Raw genomic sequence first — 22763 nt, 5'->3', positions numbered from 1 at the left:
GAGAATACTTAAAAGGACGTGCAAGAATAAACAAACCAAAAAAGGCAGGTTGTTGACTGTGTCAGCGGGGAGGAGAGTGGAACACAACAAGTGTCGTATGGTGTGCCCTGCCCAAAATTATCATAGCACAGGACCCGGCGATGTTTAATTGATAGAAGAACGTCCCTCTCGCGGTTTTTGGTGCAGTCTCACAGCGAGGGATGGCAGGGGGACAGCATCAAAAGGGGGAGCCTAATGGGCCTTGCGGCCAGCGTCGGTCTCATTAGAACTGACACGGCGGCCCCTCTTACCTGCATGTGTCCGGCGAGCACAGCCAGCGGCTAGCGCAGCCGGCGGCTTGCTCGCTTACTCGCTCGCACGGGCCCCTCAGCACAGATGACCTTGGCCAATCAGTGGCTCATGCGGGCATCTCCCGGAATAAATTAAGGGAAAAAAAAAACAAAATATCAAAGCCTCGCCAGTCATTACATATTCATTTCAGGGTAAAACCTCGACTGTTGCATGTATAAAAACCCAAGGGGCAACTCATAACGGTGATACCCACAATCGGTGAGGGAAAAAAAAAAAACGTGCCTTTCGAAAAATTTTGCAGGGGTCTCCAGATGAACCGTGGTGATGGCTAGGGTTCACCACATTTCGAATTATATACGACACTTCCAGATCAGTTCATAACTTTTTGACACACCCTGGTAGTCGGCAATCACATAAGCAGGGGCAAGCAAAACCTCCGCTGTATCAACTTTTTCCTTTTCCTCGTGTTATTGTTTATTTGCCCCTCTCGACCCCGTCTCCTGACACGCACACCTTCCTCGTCCTCATCCAGGAATGGAAGACGGCGTGCGGTAGGAAAGAGGAGGAGGCGCAGCAGGTGGCGCGTGCGCTCGACGAGGAGAAAGGGGGATTAACGTCCCGCTGTGTCGCCCTGCAAGCTGACCTGGAGGAGAAAGAGAGGCAGGCCAAGCACCAGCGTGACCAGAGGGAGGCTGCCCAGGCCAGAGTCAAGGTTTGAATAATACACACGGGACGGTCCTAGTCTTTTATGTCGTTTCCATTCCTTCTACACACCCTTGACATCTGTGATCTCTCACTCCCTTTTCCTCTCAAACTAACATCAGGGAAGAAAACAAAAAAAAACAAAACTGAATTTAAAAACAGCATCCATTCCATGTATACGTCCCAATAGAAAAAAAGCTGGATTTTTTCGATGGCGGGTACATGTGGTTACTTCACCAAGGGGGTGCCATTTTTTTGGTCTCAATCGGATACACTGATGACAAAATATCCATTTTGTTTCTAATGAGTGAAATCAGGAAAGAGGCACCCTGAATGTGCGAAAATGATAAGAGATCATTTTACAGGAAAGGTATCGCCCCTAGAAAAATAAATATTTGGAAAATAATGTTCTACTTTTTGTGAGAGAATGTGATAATTCCCTAAAATAAGCGAAACACTCAGCACAGACATGTAAGTTTGTATATATGCAGTAGCATCCCTTAATAGTTCAACAATCATGAGTAATTTCTTGTAATTTTACAACTATCTACAACTTCAGTAGTGTGCAGGCATTATTCCCATAAAATTAATACAATACTTTTTCAGGATCATTGTGCTTTTGGTTTCTTGTATAATTCTTACTTTATTCCAGTAAAACTGCCTTTTTTTCCACATCAATATTTTTGTAATTAATTTTGACTCATCAAGCTTGGGAGATTTTTCCTCAAAAAATTACTATTCTAATAAAATGGCAACCTTTTTTTCCTGTTATATTACTTTATCTTATATAACTTTATTTGTAGTGCCACATCATCAGTTTGTGACATTTTTCCCCCCACCAAGTATATACAGTATTTTTTATTCATGTGAACTCATGACTTTATTCTGGTAAAAATGCCATTTTTACTCATGACAATGTCTTCCATGGTGAAGTACTTCTTTTTACCTGTGAAATTGCTGTTTTTTATTTTTTCCTTTCCTTTTTCAACTTTGTTCTTGTCACTTTGTGATTAATTGCTCATGTATTCCAACTTTTTAAATGATGCGAATAATTATGCATTATTTTTTCATGAAGATTTTATTTGGCGTAAAATCTTGACTTGAGTCCAGTAAAATAGCAAATTTTTTTTTCTCTTAGGTGGTGGTGGGGTGGGTGCCAATCTTGCAACTTCATTCTTGAAAATTTCCCCTCTAATTTACAAATGTAATCACACAAATGACATTTTTTATGATCCTTTATCCTAATTGTCACAACATCAAAATCCATTTACACCGAGTCAGAAGCTGTCATGTTGGAACCGCGAACCTCGACACCCAAAATCCCATTGAATATGTCCAGACACGCTTATCTTGGGTGGAATGTCGTATTTGACAGATTAGATGACTTACTGCAACAATTCCTTTCTAGGATCTTGAGGAAGAAGTACGCAACGCCTGGCAGGAGGTCTCCAGGATGCAGAACCACAACAGCAACCTGGCAGCTTGCATCTCACTCAAAGAACAGGAGATGGCAACAAAAGTGGATCAGCTTCATCAACTTGGGTGAGTCGCTCGTGTCACGGTACACCTCCTCTACTTTCTCCTGACAAGTACGAGTAAATGGTTTACGTTTAATGGTGAGTGTGTTATTAAAATGGAGTGCACCGTGCATGCAGTTCATGTGGATCACGGTAAGTACGTTGCTTTCAATGCCAAGGCTCGGGGTGACACTGATATTTCCAACCGCGGCTCACCTAAAGCCACCCTGTAAGCCCCCGCATAGTGGATGCGCTTTCAAGGAGGGAGAAAAGGGAAACTGGGCAGGCTTTGGCTAAGCTGTAGTCGATACGATAAAAACTCTGGGAACCGTTAGGAGCCTAAGAGGTAATCTCATCCTTTTTTAATTTTTTTTTTAACTAGTTTTCTGTTTTAATGGCCGCTGCGCTCTCATGTGTCAGTCACATTCGGAGCTTGCGAAGGCCTCTCCAGGTTTTAGCTTGGTGATTAAAGATGGCTTCATGCGTTAGAGGAGCACTTTACGCTTGTAATTCTCCAGCAACTTTGGGAATTGATCCGTATTAACCATACTTTATCGGTCACACAGTGGTGCCAAAATTAATTTGGGTGAAACGCGTTGTGTGCATGTGCGTCTCAGGTGCGAGTTTGCCGAAGTGCAGACGTTGTACAGACGGAGCACGGAGCACGCGGCGGCCCAGAGCCATCTGATCAAGCAACTGGAGGGACTCAACGTGGAGACACAGAGGGTGATGAGGAACCAGGAAGAAGAGCACAATGCTGACACCACTTCGAGTCAGAAGGTAGACACACACATTCTGGACATTCTCACAACCGCGACGCAGCACACATTAGCCACATATGAGAACTGCTTTTGTTACTGCAATGGTGATGACCAGTGCAATGGTTGTTCTGCTCGTTGGGCCAGAGTCAGAATAAGCAAGCACAATCTGCGAAGAGGAAAGAAGAAAGACCAACAGTTTGCAGTAAAACTCCGTTTCCATTTTCACTAATGGAAGCAGCACTTCATCTGTAATCACGCACTTTTCAATTCGTGTCTCAGATCTGTGCATGTTGCCCAGTGGACACTGCCAAATACAAATAAGCCTGTCCCCGAATGAACAACTTGACCGAAAACTGAAGTGTGTTCCACTTCCAGTTCTTATTCTTTTTCAACTCTGCAGCTTTGCTTACCTTTTAGCTTTGCCACGGACAGGTATTCAAATGAAATCTTTGGTCAGCTTTGAAAATCCACCTTATGACTTGACCTGAAATGTTCCCCCATTGTGTCCTTCCACGTGACATTGACTTTACCTTCTCAACACCCCCCACAACCCGATATGTATTTGACACAGCTATACAGCGATTTGAGCCAATGCTACCAGGCCCTCATGTCAAGCGAGGCCAAGCTGCGGCAGAGCCACCAGGAGCTGAGCAGCCAGCTGGCCCAGAAAGAGCAGCAGATACTGCAACTGCAGGCCCAGCTGAAAGAACAAAAGCAACAGTGGCGGAAGGAACAACTACAGCTGCAGCAAGCTCAGCGGACAACCAGTTGCATCTCAAGCAACAGACAAACGAACTTGAAGGTGAGCGTTTTCCTGTTGCTCTCGAGTTGTGATTCCCAACCTCTGTATAATGTTATATATAGATAGACAGATAGAAACAGACCAATTACCATTGGAGTGAAGTGATTCATTGGAGCTTATAAGGTGTGGAAAATGATGCCAGGTTGAGTGTTTGACATTCAGTGCAGTGTGAGAGCTCCCTACCTTTGAACTGTCACCCCAGAGGTATAGAGGGTCTTGGAGTGAGATGAAAACACGCATCCAAATTAAGTGGCAATTGGTAGCTAATGAGGTGGAGAACTCCCCACCCCCTTTTTTTAAAAGACCGCTTAAAGCTAAGATCAGCCTGTAGCCACACAAACTCACTCAACTGGGACTGGACTTAGCAAGATAACATATTTGTGGCAGCTGATTAATTTTTATGCCTGCGCAGGCTGTGCTTGTTCAAATTTGACTGCTCGGTAGTCGCCGACAGACTGTCACAGATATCAGCTCCAAATGGGAAGTGAGACGCGATCGCCCCGCACCACTTAACCCCGTTAATTTAACCAGCCACCATATGTATAAATGGATTGTTTAGCCAGTAATTAATTATAGTAGTGTAGTGTTCCTGACAGTAATTAATATGATATTTAGAGGAGGTGCCGGTTACGTCGAGCATGTATCTACAGCGCACCCCCTTAAAGTTGAATTCTTCTGAAGTGGTCCAAATTGTTTTGTTTTCGGGGGGTATGTGACATCCTTTGAAGTTGAAGTTGAAGTCCGGGGTTCTTTTCTCTGGCCTCTTTGTGTTCTCAGGTTTCATTTCACATGACTAAAACACTCATACATATTTAGGTTATTTGAAGTCATAGACAGCACATCGTTTTGAATGTGTATGTGGATGCATGTTTTTCTAGATATGCCCAGTGATCGGCCACAATGTCCAGACTGTACCCCAAAATCTCCTGGGATAGGCTGTAGGTCACCTGTGGCCCTCGTGATATAAAAATCAAAGGGTTGAGTGTACACCTTTTGCTTTTTGGCTTTTTGTGACACTTATTCCACATGGGATAATGTACAACAAGAATTTGAACAGGGGAAGTGAGAAGAATAAGAAACGGGGAGCCCTCCAGGTTCAGGTGAGGCAAGGTTCAGCCACCTTGCCTTAAAAATACTCCACATTCCGCCCTGCTCATTTGTCTGTAATGTCAGGAATTGGAACGCTCTCTATTTCATGTTAAAGGTTATAATGGTGCTGTTTGAGATGCTGCACTTAAAACTACAACCACCAGTGCCCATGTCACCATCTCCCTACCCAGTGTTTTCCTTTCTGAACTCTGACTATAAATTTCCCCATTGCGGGACAAATAAAGGATATCTTAATTTAATTTACCTCGGGATAAATTGATCATCCCTTTTGCCTAAAGCAATTGTCTCTGTCTCAAAAATACATCAAACGGTAAAATTTCAGGTTTTATTTTTTTCCCCAATACTCCATTGTGAATAAATCATGGTAACAATGGTGCTGCCATGCATGTGCATTAGTGAACCGAGGTTGTTCTTTTGCGACGACTTTTGCCCCTCTGTGAGTCATCACCTTACCATGGTGGAGGGGTTGGTGTGTCCCAATGATCCTAGGAGCTAAGTTGTCTGGGGCTTTATGCCCCTGGCAGGGTCACCCATGGCAAACAGTTTCTAGGTGAGGGGCCAGACAAAGCACGGCTCAAAGACCCCTGATGATGATTACAATAAATGGATCTAAGTTTAAGACACCAGCAGTAAGGGGGCATCCAGTCAAGCTGAAGAAGGAGTCCTATTGAGCCTTTATGGCCTGTGGGACCCCAGAGACAGCTGACGGGTATCGACTGGCCAAGCAGAACACAGCTTCGGTGGTCGCTAAGGCAAAAACCAGAGCGTGGGAAGAGTTCGGGGAGGCCATGGAAGCCTACTTCCGGACGGCTTCGAGGAAATTCTGGTCCACCATCCGACGTCTCAGGAGGGGGAAGCAGTGCACCACTAACACTGTGTACAGTGGGGATGGGGTGCTGCTGACTTCGACTCGGGATGTTGTGAACCGGTGGGCAGAGTACTTCGAAGACCTCCTCAACTCCACCAACACGCCCTCCTTGGAGGAAGCAGAGCCTGGGGACTCTGAGGTGGGCTCTCCTATCTCTGTGGTTGAAGTCACCGATGTGGTTAAAAAGCTCCTCGGTGGCAAGGCCCCAGGGGTGGATGAGATCCGCCCGGAGTTCCTCAAGGCTCTGGATGTTGTGGGGCTGTCCTGGTTGACACGCCTCTGCAACATCGCGTGGTCAACAGGGAGAGTGCCTCTGGATTGGCAGACCGGGGTGGTAGTCGCTCTTTTTAAAAAGGGGGACCGGAGGGTGTGTTCCAACTACAGAGGGATCACACTCCTCAGCCTCCCTGGTAAGGTCTATTCAGGGGTGCTGGAGAGGAGGGTCCGTCAGGAAGTCGAGCCTCAGATTGAGGAGGAGCAGTGTGGTTTTCGTCCCGGCCGTGGAACAGTGGACCAGCTCTACACACTTAGCAGGGTCCTCGAGGGAATGTGGGAATTCGCCCAACCAGTCTACATGTGTTTTGTGGACTTGGAGAAGGCGTTTGACCGTGTCCCTCGGGGAGTTCTGTGGGGGGCGCTTCATGGGTATGGGGTACCGAACGCCCTGATACGGGCTGTTCGCTCACTATACCACCGATGTCAGAGTTTGGTTCGCATTGCCGGCAGTAAGTCGGAATCGTTTCCAGTGGGGGTAGGACTCCGCCAAGGCTGCCCTTTGTCGCCGATTCTGTTCATAACCTTTATGGACAGAATTTCTAGGCGCAGCCGAAGCGTTGAGGGGGTCTGTTTTGGGGGCCTCAGTATTGTATCCCTGCTTTTTCAAGTCAAGTCAAGTCAACAGTATTTTTAGAGCACTTTCAAACAGCCACCGCTGCATAGAAAGTGCTGTACATAGAGCGATTTAACATACACAATAAACAGTAAGACGAATCGGTAATAAAGGCGATAGAAAGCACCAAGCAGTAAAATCAAGAAGAAATCTAAGTCATGCTGAGTCGAACGCCAAAGAATACAAGTGAGTTTTGAGGAGGGCTTTAAAGATGGGCAGCGAGGAGGCTTGCCGAATGTTCAGTGGGAGGTCATTCCAGAGAGAGGGACCAGCAACAGAAAAGGCTCGATCCCCTCTGAGCCTCAGTTTAGTTCTTGGTACTTCTAACAAAGACTGGTCCACAGACCTGAGGCGCCGGGCAGGTGTGTAGGGGCGGATGAGCTCAGAGAGGTAAGGTGGCGCGAGATTATTCAGAGATTTGAAAACAAAGAGGAGGATCTTGAAAATAACTCTAAAATGAATGGGGAGCCTTTTTGCAGATGATGTGGTGCTGTTGGCTCCTTCAAACAGGGCTCCCCCACTCTCACTGGAGCGTTTCACAGCCGATGAAAATCAGCACCTCCAAATGTGAAACCATGGTCCTCAGTCGGAAAAGGGTGGAGTGCCCCCTTCGGGTCGGAGAGGAGATCTTGCCCCAAGTGGAGGAGCCCAAGTTGAAGTCAGGCTGCAACCAAATCTTGCTAGCACCTTCATGAATACGTTCTTCAACAGTTCACCTGGACAGTATGACTATGGGCCCTCATTGAGGTGAGGGTTCTTCGATGCACTCAATCGGGTGGGCGTTCGGTTTCCCCACACTGCAATTGTACCGACGAGGTTGTATGTGCGTGAGCGTCCATATTTGTGCACGAGTGGAAAGCATAGAATTAAAACCGTGCGTCCGTGCGTTTGGGTACGTCGTCAGAAATTCCGTAACAAGTTCTTGCGGACCACCTGTTAAATTCTAATGCTCAGGTTGTCGGGGCAGATGTGATTTTAAATTTAAATGTTTGGTTGGAGGTTACCGTCGGAGGTGATCAAAGCGCTGATCGCAACAGGAGCACAAGGCGGAGGGGAGACAGCGCTCATTTGAAAACAGGCCAGAGTGGCGGCTTTGAACACCCCGCTTGTCCCGCGTTGTTAATTTTTTATTTATTTATTTTTAATCACGGTGCATGTGTGGGTAGGTCTAGGGCAGGGGTGTCCAAACTTTTTGCCAAGGGGGCCAGATTTTATGTGGTAAAATGTCGGGGGGCCGACCTTGGCTGACATTCTTTACATTGAACAACAATATTGTTCAACAAATTTTAGTAAGCCAGTCTGTTTCACATTTCCATTTTTATTTTAATTTCAACAATCTTAAGAATTTCTTTTGGTTCATTTGAAACAGGAATTTGAAATATGATATCAGTCAATATAAACACGGAGTGATGTCTTGTTAACTCGTGAGCGATGCCCTCTAGTGTCTAAATGCTATTACTCATTTAGTGAATGCTATTACTCATTTAGCCACTAGAGGGAAGCAGTACTCTATGAAACATCACTCACCAGTCTACGAGACCTCAGTCAATGCAACACGTGTTCCATTGCGCCCAACCTGCGGGCCAGACGGCACTGATTTTATGACAGGGGCCGAGGGCCGGATGAAATTCGACCGCGGGCCGGATTTGGCCCGCGGGCCGGACTTTGGACATGCCTGGTCTAGGGAATACATGGGAAGAATAACACCCATTGTTCACTTATCTTTATGCTCAGGTAAAAGTGTGATGATAACCGCAACATAGACCGTTGCCTGGCTGCACAGAAACATGAGCAGTTTAATAATAGAAATGTCTGATTCCTTTCAGACTTCTTTAAGGAATCCTTTTACTTAATTTTAGTTTTAACTATACCGAGGCACCAGTAAATGGTAAATGGGCTGTCGCTTATAGAGCGCTTTTCTACCTCGGGTCCTCAGAGCGCTTAACACTGTTACCTTGCTTTGAAGTCAAGATGGCGCCCGAGCAGGCAGCCGTCAGCAAGTGCTCTCATGAGCCTTGCTTTTTTTGTTGTTCTTGTGTTTCTTTTGTCACTTTGTGTTTGTTGTTACGTCGTGTGGACTTGATGTGGACCTTTTTCAGCATTTTTTGGCCACGACATTCATCAAGGAGGAGACTCTGTGCTTGGTGGTTGCGCCTTCTCGGCAGCATGGGTATACCAGCACTGTTTTTGACTGGAGGAATGTCGGCGCCATTTGACTGTCGTTGCTGGACAGTCCCGGGGGGCTTGTGTCTTGCGCCTGTAATGGGCAGCATTTTTCACAGCCCCGCTTTGTTCAGCGGAGAGATCGGTGCTGTTGAACGGTCTGCGGCTGGATGGATGGAGGTCTTGAGGAGCCGACGATGAGAAGAAAGGAGCGTTGGTGCAGAGTGCCGATGCGGATTTGGAGCTGGGAGTCGCGGCTTGGAGTTTGAAGCGGATTACGTGGGACAGGAGAAGTGAACTAATCTCTTTTCGTCAATGGATGCTACAGCTTTGTGTTTGCTTTCAAAACTTAGCTTGTAGCAGACGTGTGCACATTTTCAGCATGACGTCTCTGATCCACTGGAGAAAGGACACTTTGATCCTCTCCTCTTTCATCTAGAACTGCTTCAGACAACAAAGTGTATGCAGAAAATTGGTGAAGATTGAACGACTGTCTGTGTCCTATGTGTTGTCTTGTGTTATTTTTGTTATTTTGACTTCAAAATGGCGCCGCGAGAGTGGCTGCCTTTCCAGCAGCTCCTATATTTTGTTGTTCTACTTCTTACTTTCATAACTTTGCTGCTGTGAATTGGGAATTTCTCCATTGTGAGACTAATAAAGGTTTTTCTTATTTTTCTCTTACCTCATTCACCAACTGATGACGGAGCATCAGGAACAAATGAGGGTTCAGCATCTCTGTGTTGCGAAACAAACACTCTACCTCCGAGCCATGTCGCCCAAGTTACCTCGAATTTCCATTGAAAATAGTTGGATTTCAACCAGGCAATTGTGTGTCCACTTTGGAGGTTGCACTGCAACTCCGATTTTTTTCAATCGACAACACAAGAGTCAAGTTTACTATTGTCGGGGGGGGGGGGGGGGGGGGGGGGAGTGTTCCTCTCCCCGTGGCTGTCAGTCAGTGTTGTGGGTTGATTAAAGAGCACCATTACAGTGTAATCCGGAGCAGACCTCAGGCTTTCTGGAAGCTTCACCTGAGTTCATGAGTGATAATGTGCTCGTCCTGTGGGCACTCGTTCAACTACTGGAAACTACCATCGAGTACTGTGGGGAGGCCAGTTTATTCGGTTTCGGAAAGTTGTATTCGCTCCTTGTGTTCTGCTCTGACTTTGTTATGGCGCCAGCACTTTGCATTCAGGTATTTTTGTTCACTGAACGTTTTGATGCCGTGCTGAGTGGAGATGATGTGGTGACCGTTGGTTGCTGGATTACATTTAATAGCATTTTTCAATCATTGGGTTTGAACGCTATGCTAACCTTAGCTAGCCGGTAGCGCTAGGCATGATGTCGTCACTTACTACCAGAAGCTGAGTTTATTTGACTTTTTTTTTTTATGTTCTAATGTTGCGTGTTCCGTCACTAATGGTTTTGATGACAATTTCATCAAAACAAGGCAGAGGTTTAAGGATTAACAAGTATATTTCATATTATTTGAAACCATTCAAACATTATGCCACATTTGAATATTAAAATGAGAATAAACAAACACAGATTAAAAAATGATTCATAGATATTGCATATCAATTCACAAAAATTGTGCCCAACTAAATGTTGGAAAATAAACTGTTCTTAAATAATTACATGCAAATGTAGTGAATTAATGAAAAAAAAAATAGTAATGAATAAATCGATACACTGTAATTCAATCAGTTCTATGCCCTGAGAAAGCCACTGTAACTTAATACACAGTTTGAACGTTTTATTAATGAATTTGTATTGGCTTGAATGTCTTCTTTAAATCAGTATATGTGTGATGTTGTTTTTACATTAACCCTCAGATATGAAAGATATTATACAGATTAATGTGCAATTGCCTTTTTTTCCCCCGCTAGTTTTGTTTCATGTTGCTTCGACTCGGGCAGTTTACCATCTGCTCCGCTCTTTTACCATCACTATCAGAATAGAGCATGTTTAATTTAAATATGATGCAGTCTGCTATTTACACCCCATATATTCTCCTCATCTGCATTGTGTTTGTATTTGGGGGGAATCTCACATTAGAACACTTCTTCTGGGCTTTTATGAAAAATAAATAACATTGTCAACGCGAGTTGTCATGCGCCCTCTGGAGCCGAGCCTCGTCCGGGGCCACAGACGTTCCTAATGACATGGACTCCGGCGGTGCGCTTTTACCAGCTCAACTGCTCTCATTAGATGAGAAGCCCGCCCCGTTTGCACAGCCCACCTCATTAACGAAGCACAGCCATGTGCCGCCTTGGATACATGGCGCTTGTTTAAGCACATATGCGCTGGGGTCAAACAGACTGCGTGGGAGGACTCAGGGCTATGTGTTCACGCACACGCAAATGCGCGCACACAAATATATACACTACTTACCTTCTACTCGCCGCTCCCTGTCCTTGTCCAAAGTCCCTCTCCACAGCAGTTACCCGCACACACTCATACATATATGCACACACTTGTTCTTTGAAGAAGCACCGTCTTGCATACCAAGTGTACCTCTTGGCCTGTGGTGGGGGGGGGGGGGGCTTTACCTCGCATCCCCCTCCAACTTTTTTTATGCCTCAGATCAGTTCCATACACGGCTTGTTGGTGTCCACTCCACAGCTTATTAAAACGCGAAAATCATACTTTTACCCCAATTCCAAAAGTTATTTGGATGTGTCATTACCGTTAGAAACCGCTGGCTGACCGATTAAAAATGGCCGACGATGACAGGAGCACATACTGTGTACATAAAATTGAAATTAACGCACATTCACTCCCAAAGATGCAAAGATGTATATGTCTTCAGACTACACACATTCAATCACAGGTACGGTACTCATTATATTAAAAAAATGTTCAAGAGTTAAGGTGATTTTTTTTTTTTTAAAGCTTCTGAAAATGTCTGGGACAAGATGAGTTCCAATCACATCTTAAAGTGTCATCCCGGTGCAGATGATGGACTGTGTGTCTTCGTGAATGCCCGCAACTGTTGTTGTGTGTTGTTTGTGTGCAGCAGGAGGCCCCTCCTGATTGTAGCCGCCGCGTAATTAACATTGATCAGATTTGTTTTGTGGCATAAATGGCGCACGTGTAGCACATTAGTCCCGGCAAGTCTCATTGCGCATTCAGCTCAAGGGCTCGGCAGCAGACGGGTCACGGGCTTCGGGGAGAGCGATCGCAAGCCTCCCTCCATATGGTCGAGCCTCGCCAGCTCACGAGTGCCAGACAAGTTCCCCCAAGAACCTAATCGTGTTCGGTAATTACCAAGACAGGTTTTTTTTTCTTCTTCTTCTTCTCTCTCTTATACATCCCCCTCCCTGCATACCTCAGCCTCCCACTTACCATCTTTGTGCTGTCTGGTCTCACTGCACCTGCATGCTCTTTTCTCCTTCACGCTCACCCCAAGCCTGTTGTTTTCAACTCATGACACCATTGTGTCCTCTTTACATCTAAACTCTTCTTTTTATCTTGAACTCGAAAATCATGATGGGAGTGCTATGCATTTTTAGAACACAATCTACTGCCTTTGTTGTTTTGGTACGTTGTACAGTGCATTTTAGAAGTAGTGCAAAGGAGAAAAAAAAACACCATCAAACTGCTTAATAGCTGCTGCTGCTGAAAAAAAAAGCCCGTCTGTCCTCATGCCTCTGTAAAAGTGATAAATAATTGTAGAAGATTTGCCAGTATGGCCAGCATCCATTAAATTAGGCCCCAGATAATTCGGCCAAGCCCCATTTTGACAGGACAATTTAATAAAATATGAACAAACTCTTCTTTACTAATAATTTATCATCCACCTCGCCTCCCGGTTTGCTTAAAGTTGATGACTCCAGCAGTTAATAGGGTCGCGGCCAGATGCCAAATCCCCGATAATGCAATCACAACCTCGTTGGAGGTGGAGGGGGGGTGATGACATCGTTTTCTGCTCAAGAGTAAGACACAGTTGCGAAAGCCCTCTCTCTGTCAGGCTCAGATTTGATGAGTTAAGTGTCGACAAGCAGCAGGTGTGGCTTCTTCTTGCCGTGATTTTTATGCCATCTTGTCACAAGGTTTGAACAAAGGTGTGAAGATGTCGGCAAATGTCAAGTTTTAAAGAGCCAAAGAGACGCACCTCAGAAGCGTCTTCAATTTGCACCTTTTTGATGTACCTTTTCTGTTTTGAAATTTTCACTTGATGGCTAATCTGGAGTGATGTTCAAAGTAAGTTTACCACTGTAGCTTTTTTTTTATGGTACAAACTGCGTAAACAACTGGAGGAGGCCTGCTACATTGTGGTTGTATATTACCATGCAGTCAGCTTGTATTTGAATGCAAGCCATTTTAATTATTATAGAATATGTGATTATTTCAATATTATTATGGCGCATAAAACAGACTCAGGGATGCTTCCCACCCCACTCCACCGCCACCTTCACATGTGCTAATCTGTGTGTCATGTATTAATGTGTGCCTGTTGGCTAAAGGTTTTTTTTTCCGTATCCATACTGTGCTCCCCTTACAAGAGCTTAGTCTGGGTTTGGTTTATTTCCCCCCTCCACCTCCCATGTCTTTTTTTTTTTTGTTCTCTTGGATGGGTTGTCTGTGCCATTTCGTTGTACCCTGCTGTGCAATGACAATAAAGCTCTTGTGATTCTTATTCTAATTAAAATCTTTTAACCTGTCGCTCTTTGAGTTTTAACGATGTCGCTCAGAGAGCTGTTTGGCCAAACTGTTCCCTCCTGTGGTCTGTGTGGCTTCGGGAATTTGTGGTATCTTTCCGCTTACCCTGACTGGCTATTAGACTGTACGCAAAATGTTTCCACATCTCACCGCGTGCTTCTTTTTTCTTAAAAAGAGCTGAGGACATGCGCGGAAGGAAGCTTGTGGCCATTTCCAATACGGGCTTGAGGGACAAAGGCGCCGCACACTACTGGCTTCAGGCTGCAGGAAATCTTTTGGTAGACACTTCGCTTTCCGAACAATAATCGGATCAGGACAACTGCAGCTTTTAGTTGATGTTTCTCAAAATTAATAAAAGGAAAAAAATTGCTGCACTTTGACAATACAGGTTTCAAACAGAGTTTGCTGGAATGCTTGTCAAAAACCAACCACCCGGCCGAAAGTGTGTTGGCCCTCGTTTTGGGAAGGCCCAATCTACTCAAAATTGATCATTGGGGCAGTTTTATAATTCAGTTTTCGCTACAGTGATCTGTTTTCTTTTGTTTCTTTTTGTTGTTGTTATTCTTTTTCTAAAAGTAGGCAAATCTTGAGAATACAGGTTTAGGTACCCACTACTAGTGCACAATGTTAACAATGTTTGCTGTAGTTTTATCTTCCTCACTCTGTACTTTGCTACGGTAGTCTTTTTTTCCTCTTTTTTTTTAATGGATAGAGAGACCCTCTTTCACCTTGCCTAATCTGACTTTCTGATCGCTACATTCAACGAGGCTGGATTTGGTGGTACTATTTTGCAACCCCCCCCCCCCCCCCCCCACCCACCCATACTGCTTTTATGCGATTCAGCTCTTCTTGTTGCTGCTGAAAGGAAAGTCACGTCCACCGAACAAACACTCATACCTGCTCCTTCCGTCCCTTCCAGGCACTTGCATCTGACCAGACGGTTGCCGCGTCTCACAGTCTTCATTGTGAGCATTCAGAGGATAAAGCCCTTCACTACATCTCTCCTGTCAGGAGGCAGCAGGTGGGTCGGCGTCGACACACATTTCTCTTTTAGCCGGTTAGAAGGGCGCGTGTGCGAGGAGCTTACATGGCCGCACTTCCCGAAAATTACCGCGCTCGCGTCAGATCAAAGCCGCGGCGGTGACACCAAGGCAGCGGTGATTTGAGAGCCATGTGATTCATTAGACCCTTCCTCTGCCAAGCTTTTTTGTCCTGAAAACACACTTACACACGCACACCTCCTTCTGTGATCAGGCCCGGCGTGTGCTGCTGGTTTCACGCATGCCTTGGGCCCAGGCACTGGCTGATTTACCGCTTCAGCGGGACATTATGAACACCAAGACAGCCTTTTGATCTTCTCGCGATTCCTTCTCTTTAAGTTTGGCAGGTTTCTAGATGGCCTCACCCGCACAACTAAAGCTGGCCTGAAGAGACGTTGTTTGATTTCTACCACTGTCCTCATTAAAGCTTCAGCGGGAGGCCTTCTGTTCTTCCTCTTGATACACGTAATGCAATTATTTTGCACGAAATGCTTTAATAGTATTGATGCCATTCAACGTTGTTTTCCGAGTCGCGGGCCGGCTCGCTTGCCTCGGGACACGCCCGCACATTATAGAGCATTGCTGTTTACACCTAATTACCATTAAGTTGCTGATTTATCTCATGTCCGCTTGAGTATCACTGGCGCCGCAATCTGATGTCGACAATGTATTTTTCAACGGAATAATGGCGGGGATGTTAGGCTGATCCATAAAATCATATCTAGAGTGCACGCCTTCTGATTTCTAAAGCGTTCTTACTTCGCATGTTATTGATGCCGACGTGCTACGTTCAATGCGTCATGTACCTTTTGTTTTACAGGCATTAAAGACACGGGAGCAGATTAGCTGTATTTCCATTGTTTCCACTTGGGGGGAATAAATATAAAATGAATGTAAAAATGTGACAAATGTCTCAGTATGAAATTGTGATTCTTTATTTACATTGTGGCTTTTCTTCACAGACGAATTAGCTCACACCTTCTCAAACTGTGTATCTTTTTTATGTGCTTCTTTGTGCAAATGGAACCAAGTTGTGCTTTGAGTGCTCTGGATTCACACGAGACATGCTGCTGAAATCGTAAATAAGCCCACTGATAACCGTGACCTCTCTCTCTCTCTCTTTCTCTCTCCCTCTCCCTCTCTCTCTGTCTCTCTCTGAGAGATGTGGAGGAAAGGTGAAGAGAGGCAAGAAGATGTCTATGAAAGGTTTCTTCTTGGGGCCCCCACAACAGCCAGTTTTTATTCCCACTCAGAATAGAGGCTCGTTTCAAATGGTGTTTTTATAACTTGCTTTCCTCAGTATCGCGTGTGTCTGTATGTGTGTGTGATGTGCTTCCATGTTTGCCAAGACATTAGCAGGTGTAACGGTCAGGTCGCGGTCGCTATACCAGCTGCACGACTAATGTCGATCGTGGCGCTCTCTGCTTTTTCATCTTATTCTCTTGGCCCTTTTTCTGAACCAGAAATATCCGTACAGTAGTGTGACATCAAATGCTATCTTCAGAAAATTCCCAATTTTGTTTGAGTCCATCCATCGTTAGGACCGTGCGTGACACCTTGCGCGATATGGTATACGTGTACTATATGGTCAACTTTTTCTGAGTCTAACCCTTGTCTTCAAGTTTTTACCGCCCTGAAAACTGTCAGTTTAACTAAAAGTGCTTATTATCCTCCTAGAATACCACGCATCGAGAATGTTTTTATTTTAACTTCATCATTGGCCTTTTTTTGGGGTGTCGGGGGGGGGGGGTGATCTGGGATTCCCCTTCTGGCCATTCGCGATGTCCTCGCGGGGTCTGGCCATTTGGCACGCCTCGCAACAAGAATATGTAGATCAATCTGCTAATTAGTTGCACGCAGCCATTAAGGCTGACTTAAAGCACATGCGGTTGGCACCCGAGCAGACACGGCGGCGGAATGAAGAGCGCCAGGTCACCGGAGTCGGCCAAAGCCGTCGCGCGCATTCCCACACACATACGCCTCCGGAGTGAATCGAACACGTAAGTAAAGATGAACAACGGCGGCGTTCGGTTCAGAAACAGCCATCAGAACACGAATTAATGATCTGCCATCTTTATCTAACACTCTTCCTCTTTGCACTTCACACCCACTCCGGCTCAAGGACTGCTGTGCGTTTAGACGCCCTGCTTTTTTTTTTTTTCCTTTAGCCCGCCATCTGGTCAGGCCTCCTGGGCTCCGCGGGGCGCCTCCCATCGTCTCCTATTCATATTCCATGAGCATATTGTTCCCACTGCTTTTTTTTGTTTTTTTTTGTGCAAAGCACTTCTTTATTTATTTTCATGTTAGAGGCGAGGCTGGCGAGCAACTGCACCCCCCCCCCCACACACCCACACACACCTCGCCCCGCTCCCCGCTAATCGGTTGTCCTATCAAGTGTAACCTGGAGGCCCCTGGTAGAGCAATTAGAGCGACCTCCCTGCCCACCTCTTGTAATGAAGCCCAGCACATTCTGGAATCTATAGCCCCTTTAGTCTTCCCTAATGGGACATCATTATTGTCAAAGAAACAATGTAAATGGAAATGAACATACTCATTAGCCAGTCGCAGAGAGAAACCTTTGCCGTTCTTTCACACAGGCACACGAGCTGAACTTCCTGCCTTCAGCTGATGCAGCCTGCTGCCCCAGCATGCTTTTAATCCTCTGGTAGCCTGTTTGTTTTTGTGAGCATCTGTGTGTACCAAAGTCAGAAATGCATGTGTTTTTATTTATTTTTTTGTAAAGATGAAGAGGGGAATTGGATTATGCACCCCTTTTTTCTCCCTCTCGGCATTCGGTCAGTGTCGACGGTACAGATGTTAATTGTTGCATTGTTACGTGATCCTGCTCTCAACCGAACGCCTCTCTTGGCTTACGTCTCGTCTCCCAGGATGCATCTGTGCAGCGATCCCGGTCTCTGTCCCCAGCTGGCAGTGCGGAACATTATCATGGCGGAAGAAGGGGCGCACAACAAAGGATTCGAGACCTCGAGGATTTGCTCCGGTCAAAGGTGAAGTAGTAGCTCATGTGGATGAAAACATTTTGTGTAGAGTTGGGACCCATTCATAGGATGCGGGGCGGGGGGACTGATATGTTTATTTATTTATTTTCACATCGAAAAAATTGTACGCAAATCCCAACTTCGTAGGACCAATGTCACAGGTTTTTTTTCTCGGGAGGGGGGCGGGGGGATGGCAAGGTCAACACCAAAAGGGCACTGTTGATCGCTAGGTGGAAACGTACCATAGAAGCTACATCACACTACAGTATCTCTCAACCAAGTCTTTTGTGAACTGCCCCTTCGAGAAACCGGGCTGTTGTATGTGTTAAATACATCCCAGTGGCTATGGCCGAGCAACTATTCATTTGCAGTCTGGACACAAAAGGGATGAAGTTCTCCTTCTTTGAAGGGAGTCTCCGAGTCGCCAGTCATCACTGAAGCGGTCAGAAAAGTTGTGATATAGCAACAAAATCAAGGCATGCAAATTACTTAATTTTCCCCACTGGTACGACAGTTGAAAAGCGCTTTGGCTAGTTGAGAGGAGTCACTGTTCACTTCCCTAAGTGCTACAATATTGCCGTGCACCACCAATGAGTATTTGTTTCCTATAGTTTATTTATTATTATTTTTTTTTTTTATTACAGTGGATAACTTCTTTTAACAGTCAAACTTGGGCAGTTAATAACTGTTTTGTGATGGCCACAGTTTGAAATTGAAAACTGTAAGCTCCAAGACGTATTCCCCCTGAAAAAGACGTGTCATTGACAATTGTCCGTAAGTGACTTTGACTTTGGTAACGTCCAATGGCATGTAGCGAGGTCCAGTGCAAACCCTCAGATGGGAGACACTTTCTTGACGACGGTATGTGGCCGGTGGCTCACTTTCCCGTATGTTTGATTACAGCTATCAGCTGCTGTAAGGATGCGAATCTCTGCAGCTCACTGTCACCGTTTCAAACGGTTCAATTGCGATTCCTAGGTGACCTTCTCCAGCACGAATGTTGTCGACACATACACACTCAACCTTTAAGGTAAATTCCCCTGAGGTTGTGCAATGTTTAATTTCACCAAGATTTCCTTTTAAGAGGCGGCAAGTCTTAATGGATTAGTAGCAATTTTTTTTTAGCTTTTTGAGCCTTTTAGAATTTTAGAGGTGTTGAATAATGTTTGCCAGAAGTCATCAGAAGTCAACCATACAAACAGCACTTGTAGTCAAAGCTTATGTTTTATTTCCAGCTTTGGTGATTTTCCTTTGATACTTCTTTTACACTTTGATATTAAGATGAATCACATTCTAGGTATTTGTCAACCCTGAACGCTGGAAACATTTTTGATGCCATGTCTTCCATGTGTCAAAAAGGTGCTGCCATCTTGACTTGATACTGCGCTATGCCAAAATGACGCGAGGCCAAAATGACGACATTGGAAGAGGAAATTGTATTTTGTTTTTCTAATTGCTCGTATGCAAATATTTGTCCTCACCCCCTTGTGATTATCTGCCACTTTTGGTCACCAAACAAATGAAACTCGCAAACAACTGCCGTTGCAATTCTGTTCGACCTTTGAGCTTCCACTCCAGATTGATCAAATGTCACACATTCTTCTTCATAAAACATCCAAGGAGGAATTTTACATAGATGGAGAGTAATTTCAATCGCTTTAGTTAACCTCAGACCTACCCTGGAGCGGTCCTCCGCTTCACCTCTCTTTATCCTTCCCGTCTTTTGGGTTGACCGGCGAGCAAGTGATTAAGCAGAGGTCATCTCCCTTTAGAACACAATCCGGAGAACGTATTAGGCATCATTTTCTTGTCAGATCTGAAGTGTCTGACTTAATATCACTGGCAGGCACCAGTGATGCTCGGCATGGATTCAGACGACACGCATGACTGTCTTAGTTAATGGTGCCATTTACGTATCTGCCGCTTGAGGAGCGCTTCGTGAAGGAATGCACAGCGGGAGGGGGACGGGGGCGGGGGGGGGGGGGGGGGGGGGGGTTGACAACTCAAATGTGGAACTGACTGCATTTATTAATGGTTTGAGTGCATATGGGAAGTAGGTGTATGTATAAATGTGTTATTCGTTTTATCGCTGATTGTTTTGGTATTCATCTCATCGTTTTTCAGGAAACCAAAGAGCCGTGTGAGTTGATGGAATCAATTGCATTGACCAATATAATTGGGATTAAAAAAAAGTAAAAACTTGACTGAAAAAAAATAGCTGGAAAAGAATTAGAATCTTAGGGAGAGGCGGTTTGAGGAAGAAACCAATGAATGAGTGAATTATTAAAATGTATTTTAAAAATTGCAACAAATACTTCAAATATCATCGAAAATATGATTGAAAAGAAGATCACATTTATTGAAATGTTGTCTTTTTTCTGACATTGGAAATAAAGCCCTGGGAAAAAAGGCTGAATTGTGGTAATTTTACTTTAACATAGAATACTTCAAATTTTAATTGAACGCCACTCAACTATGAAAATAAATAAATAAACTGGTCAGTATAAGAATTAAATGCTTATTTGCGTTAGAGGCTACCTCCAAAGCAGTTATGGTTGATAGTCACATTAACCTTCATTCAATGTTCATAACAGTGTTAAGTGTCATCAATACTCGAGGACTACTTTATCTTTTTAGCGGACCCACAATTGCCATCGTCCATCTCCTATTTTACTTTCCTGTTTTTGACTTGCGTTACCGAGGCTCTTTTATGGCTAACACTGGCACAAGCACATCAAATTCGGTCTTATTTTTTCATATCATTCGGACAAGGGTGTGGAGACTTTTTGTATCCACTGTAGAAAAAGCTGCGGGTCTGCCTATTGAGGACCTCTGGCCTAGATCTCCTGTTAAGCAATGTGCCCTCTGTCAAATTGCCGTCAAGTGACCTCGCCTCCAGCGTCTTGCACTCTAGGCCGCATCTTCTCAACTTGGTCTTTCCAACAGAGTGCCTTTCAAATTGGGATCGCCCGGCTGTGCCGTTGACATTTTGACCTTCGCAACGAACTGCGGCGGGCAAGCAAACAAACGGCCAATCCTCATTGTCTTCGCTTTCAAGCAAACAGTGGCTCATTGCCGCGTAATTATTTTTCAGCTTGAGAACGTCCACCGCATGAGTCGCGTATTGATCTGCGGGCAGGGGGGCTGTGGCGTGATCACCCAGTCGGGCTGCCCATGGGAAGTGCTGACGAAGCCTGGGAATCCACGATTCAGGCTAATGCCCCGCCACTTGTTCCGCCCTCCTGTGCGTCACCCCTTTGTCACTAGTTAGTAGCACTGCGCCGAGTGTGGACCCTTTCATTAGCACGTTGTTTTTGAGAGGCTCTGGGCTGCTTGAAGGAGCAGAGGATGTCTCGCAGCTGTCCTCTGTGAATAATCCGCGCTAGGGAAAATCCATACTTGTCATTGGCAGTCTCTGTTTGTGCGCACTTGCTGTCCGGCGCATGTTCGTGTGGGCTCTCTCTGTTCTCTTTGTCCTTGTTAATAATAACAGGGCTGAGGGCTCGCATTTCCCTCTCTGCAGGGCAGCCGTGTCATATCAGCAGTAAACAAGCTCCTTCCCTTCAGAAAGACAACTCTCCCAAGCCCTGGCCACTCGAGCAGAAACCTACAACCCCCCCCCCCTACCTCTCCCCCCAATGCACCCCTCAAACCCACCACCCTCACCCACTCTTCCTTTCACTTTCCTTCATGCTTTCTTCCCGTTGTAATTTCTCCGTTGTTCTCTCCTTTCACTCGCAGACCCCTGTTTGTCCTGTCGGCCGAAAGCGTTTTCTCGCTCGCCCTCGCTGTTAAGGTCAGAGCGATTGGGGAGGAGGCGGAGAAGGGCTTCTCTTGACAAGAAAAATCCATATGCTGTCTTTTCTTACTCCACCGTTTTAAAATCAGGAGTCCGATCTGCCTGTGTTTTAATGGCTGTCAACCGTTCGGAACGCGACCTACAGCCCACCTACCGGTAGTTTTAAGGACAGGAGATTGTCCAACACTGTGGCAGCGACTGCCTTTCAAGTGGTTCCGTTAAATAATCATCATCATCATCATTTCTTCCAGGTTAACCGTTCAAGCAATAATTTAAGATTTTTTTTTCATAACTGACACATTTTATCCATGACAAGTTAACGACGATATAATGATAGGATAATACAGTATAGAGTTCAAATCATGTTTTGAAGACAAACGCGGCTTGACCGACAAAATGCAGGAACCTGTTTGCTGAGCAATGTAGTTGCTGCTGCAATTAATAGAGCCTTGATGAAGTATGATGTGCTCGTGGTTCGCACATTTGAATCACAGTTTCTGAGGTTCTGAGTCAAATCCTGGCCCACTTGTGTGAATTTTCTGGTTTTCTTTACTTATTTCTGGCCACCAAGTTCGGTCAACATGAGCTGACTGAATTGAAATGCTCCAAAATGTCCATAATTGACTGTTTAAAAAAAATGCAATTTAATACAACACGTACAACTAATATGAGGACAAATAAAATAAAAATAAGACAAACACACACACACACACTACCATGCAAAACAGTTAATTGTTGAGGTCATTGAGCTTAATTCGCACAAGATTTTCTGAAATCTTGTGTCAAGCCCTGAGGTGAAGATTTGTTTTGTTTAATTTTAATGTAATTTTTTTTCCCAGGACATTTTTGGTCTATCTCCACTTTTGTTTGAGCCGGTCAACCTTGGAGGTTTCAACTTTTTGATTAACAGTTCTGCTGTCATGTTTCGGTTTGGGATCAACAGGTGGCATTGTAGGGCTCTCCCGGCAGCTGCACACCTGTTGGTCGTTATGTAATTATTAGTTGTATAAAAGGACTCCAGCCCACTCAGTGTCGGGTCATGTTTGTTTGTTGCCGTTTGTCTGCTGCTGTCAGGTTTGTTTCGGTCATGTTTTGGTCACGGTTCTGTTTTAGCTTCAGTTGTGATTTTTGTTTGATACTTTGGGTTCGTTTTGGTT

The 22763-nt window shown here is 45.1% G+C and overlaps 1 protein-coding gene across 4 annotated transcripts in view; it reads left to right on the top strand.

The window, feature by feature from the left end:
* cntln (centlein, centrosomal protein) overlaps positions 1 to 22763 on the top strand; it is a 93178-nt gene that overhangs the window by 8122 nt on the left and 62293 nt on the right. For all 4 annotated transcript variants that reach the window (XR_007965960.1, XR_007965959.1, XM_052083608.1 and 1 more), the window contains exons 5-10: positions 824 to 1003; positions 2402 to 2535; positions 3128 to 3290; positions 3843 to 4073; positions 14688 to 14789; positions 17697 to 17816. Coding sequence is in view for 2 of the 4 variants with exons in the window: in XM_052083608.1 (XP_051939568.1) it covers positions 824 to 1003; positions 2402 to 2535; positions 3128 to 3290; positions 3843 to 4073; positions 14688 to 14789; positions 17697 to 17816 (930 nt within the window). In the remaining 2 variants the exon portion in view is untranslated. The remainder of the gene's footprint in view (positions 1 to 823; positions 1004 to 2401; positions 2536 to 3127; positions 3291 to 3842; positions 4074 to 14687; positions 14790 to 17696; positions 17817 to 22763) is intronic.

This window comes from Hippocampus zosterae, chromosome 13 (assembly GCF_025434085.1).
Source record: "Hippocampus zosterae strain Florida chromosome 13, ASM2543408v3, whole genome shotgun sequence".
Taxonomy (NCBI): Eukaryota; Metazoa; Chordata; class Actinopteri; order Syngnathiformes; family Syngnathidae; genus Hippocampus; species Hippocampus zosterae.
Note: the sequence above shows the minus strand (reverse complement) of the source record. Positions and strands in the feature narration are given on the sequence as shown.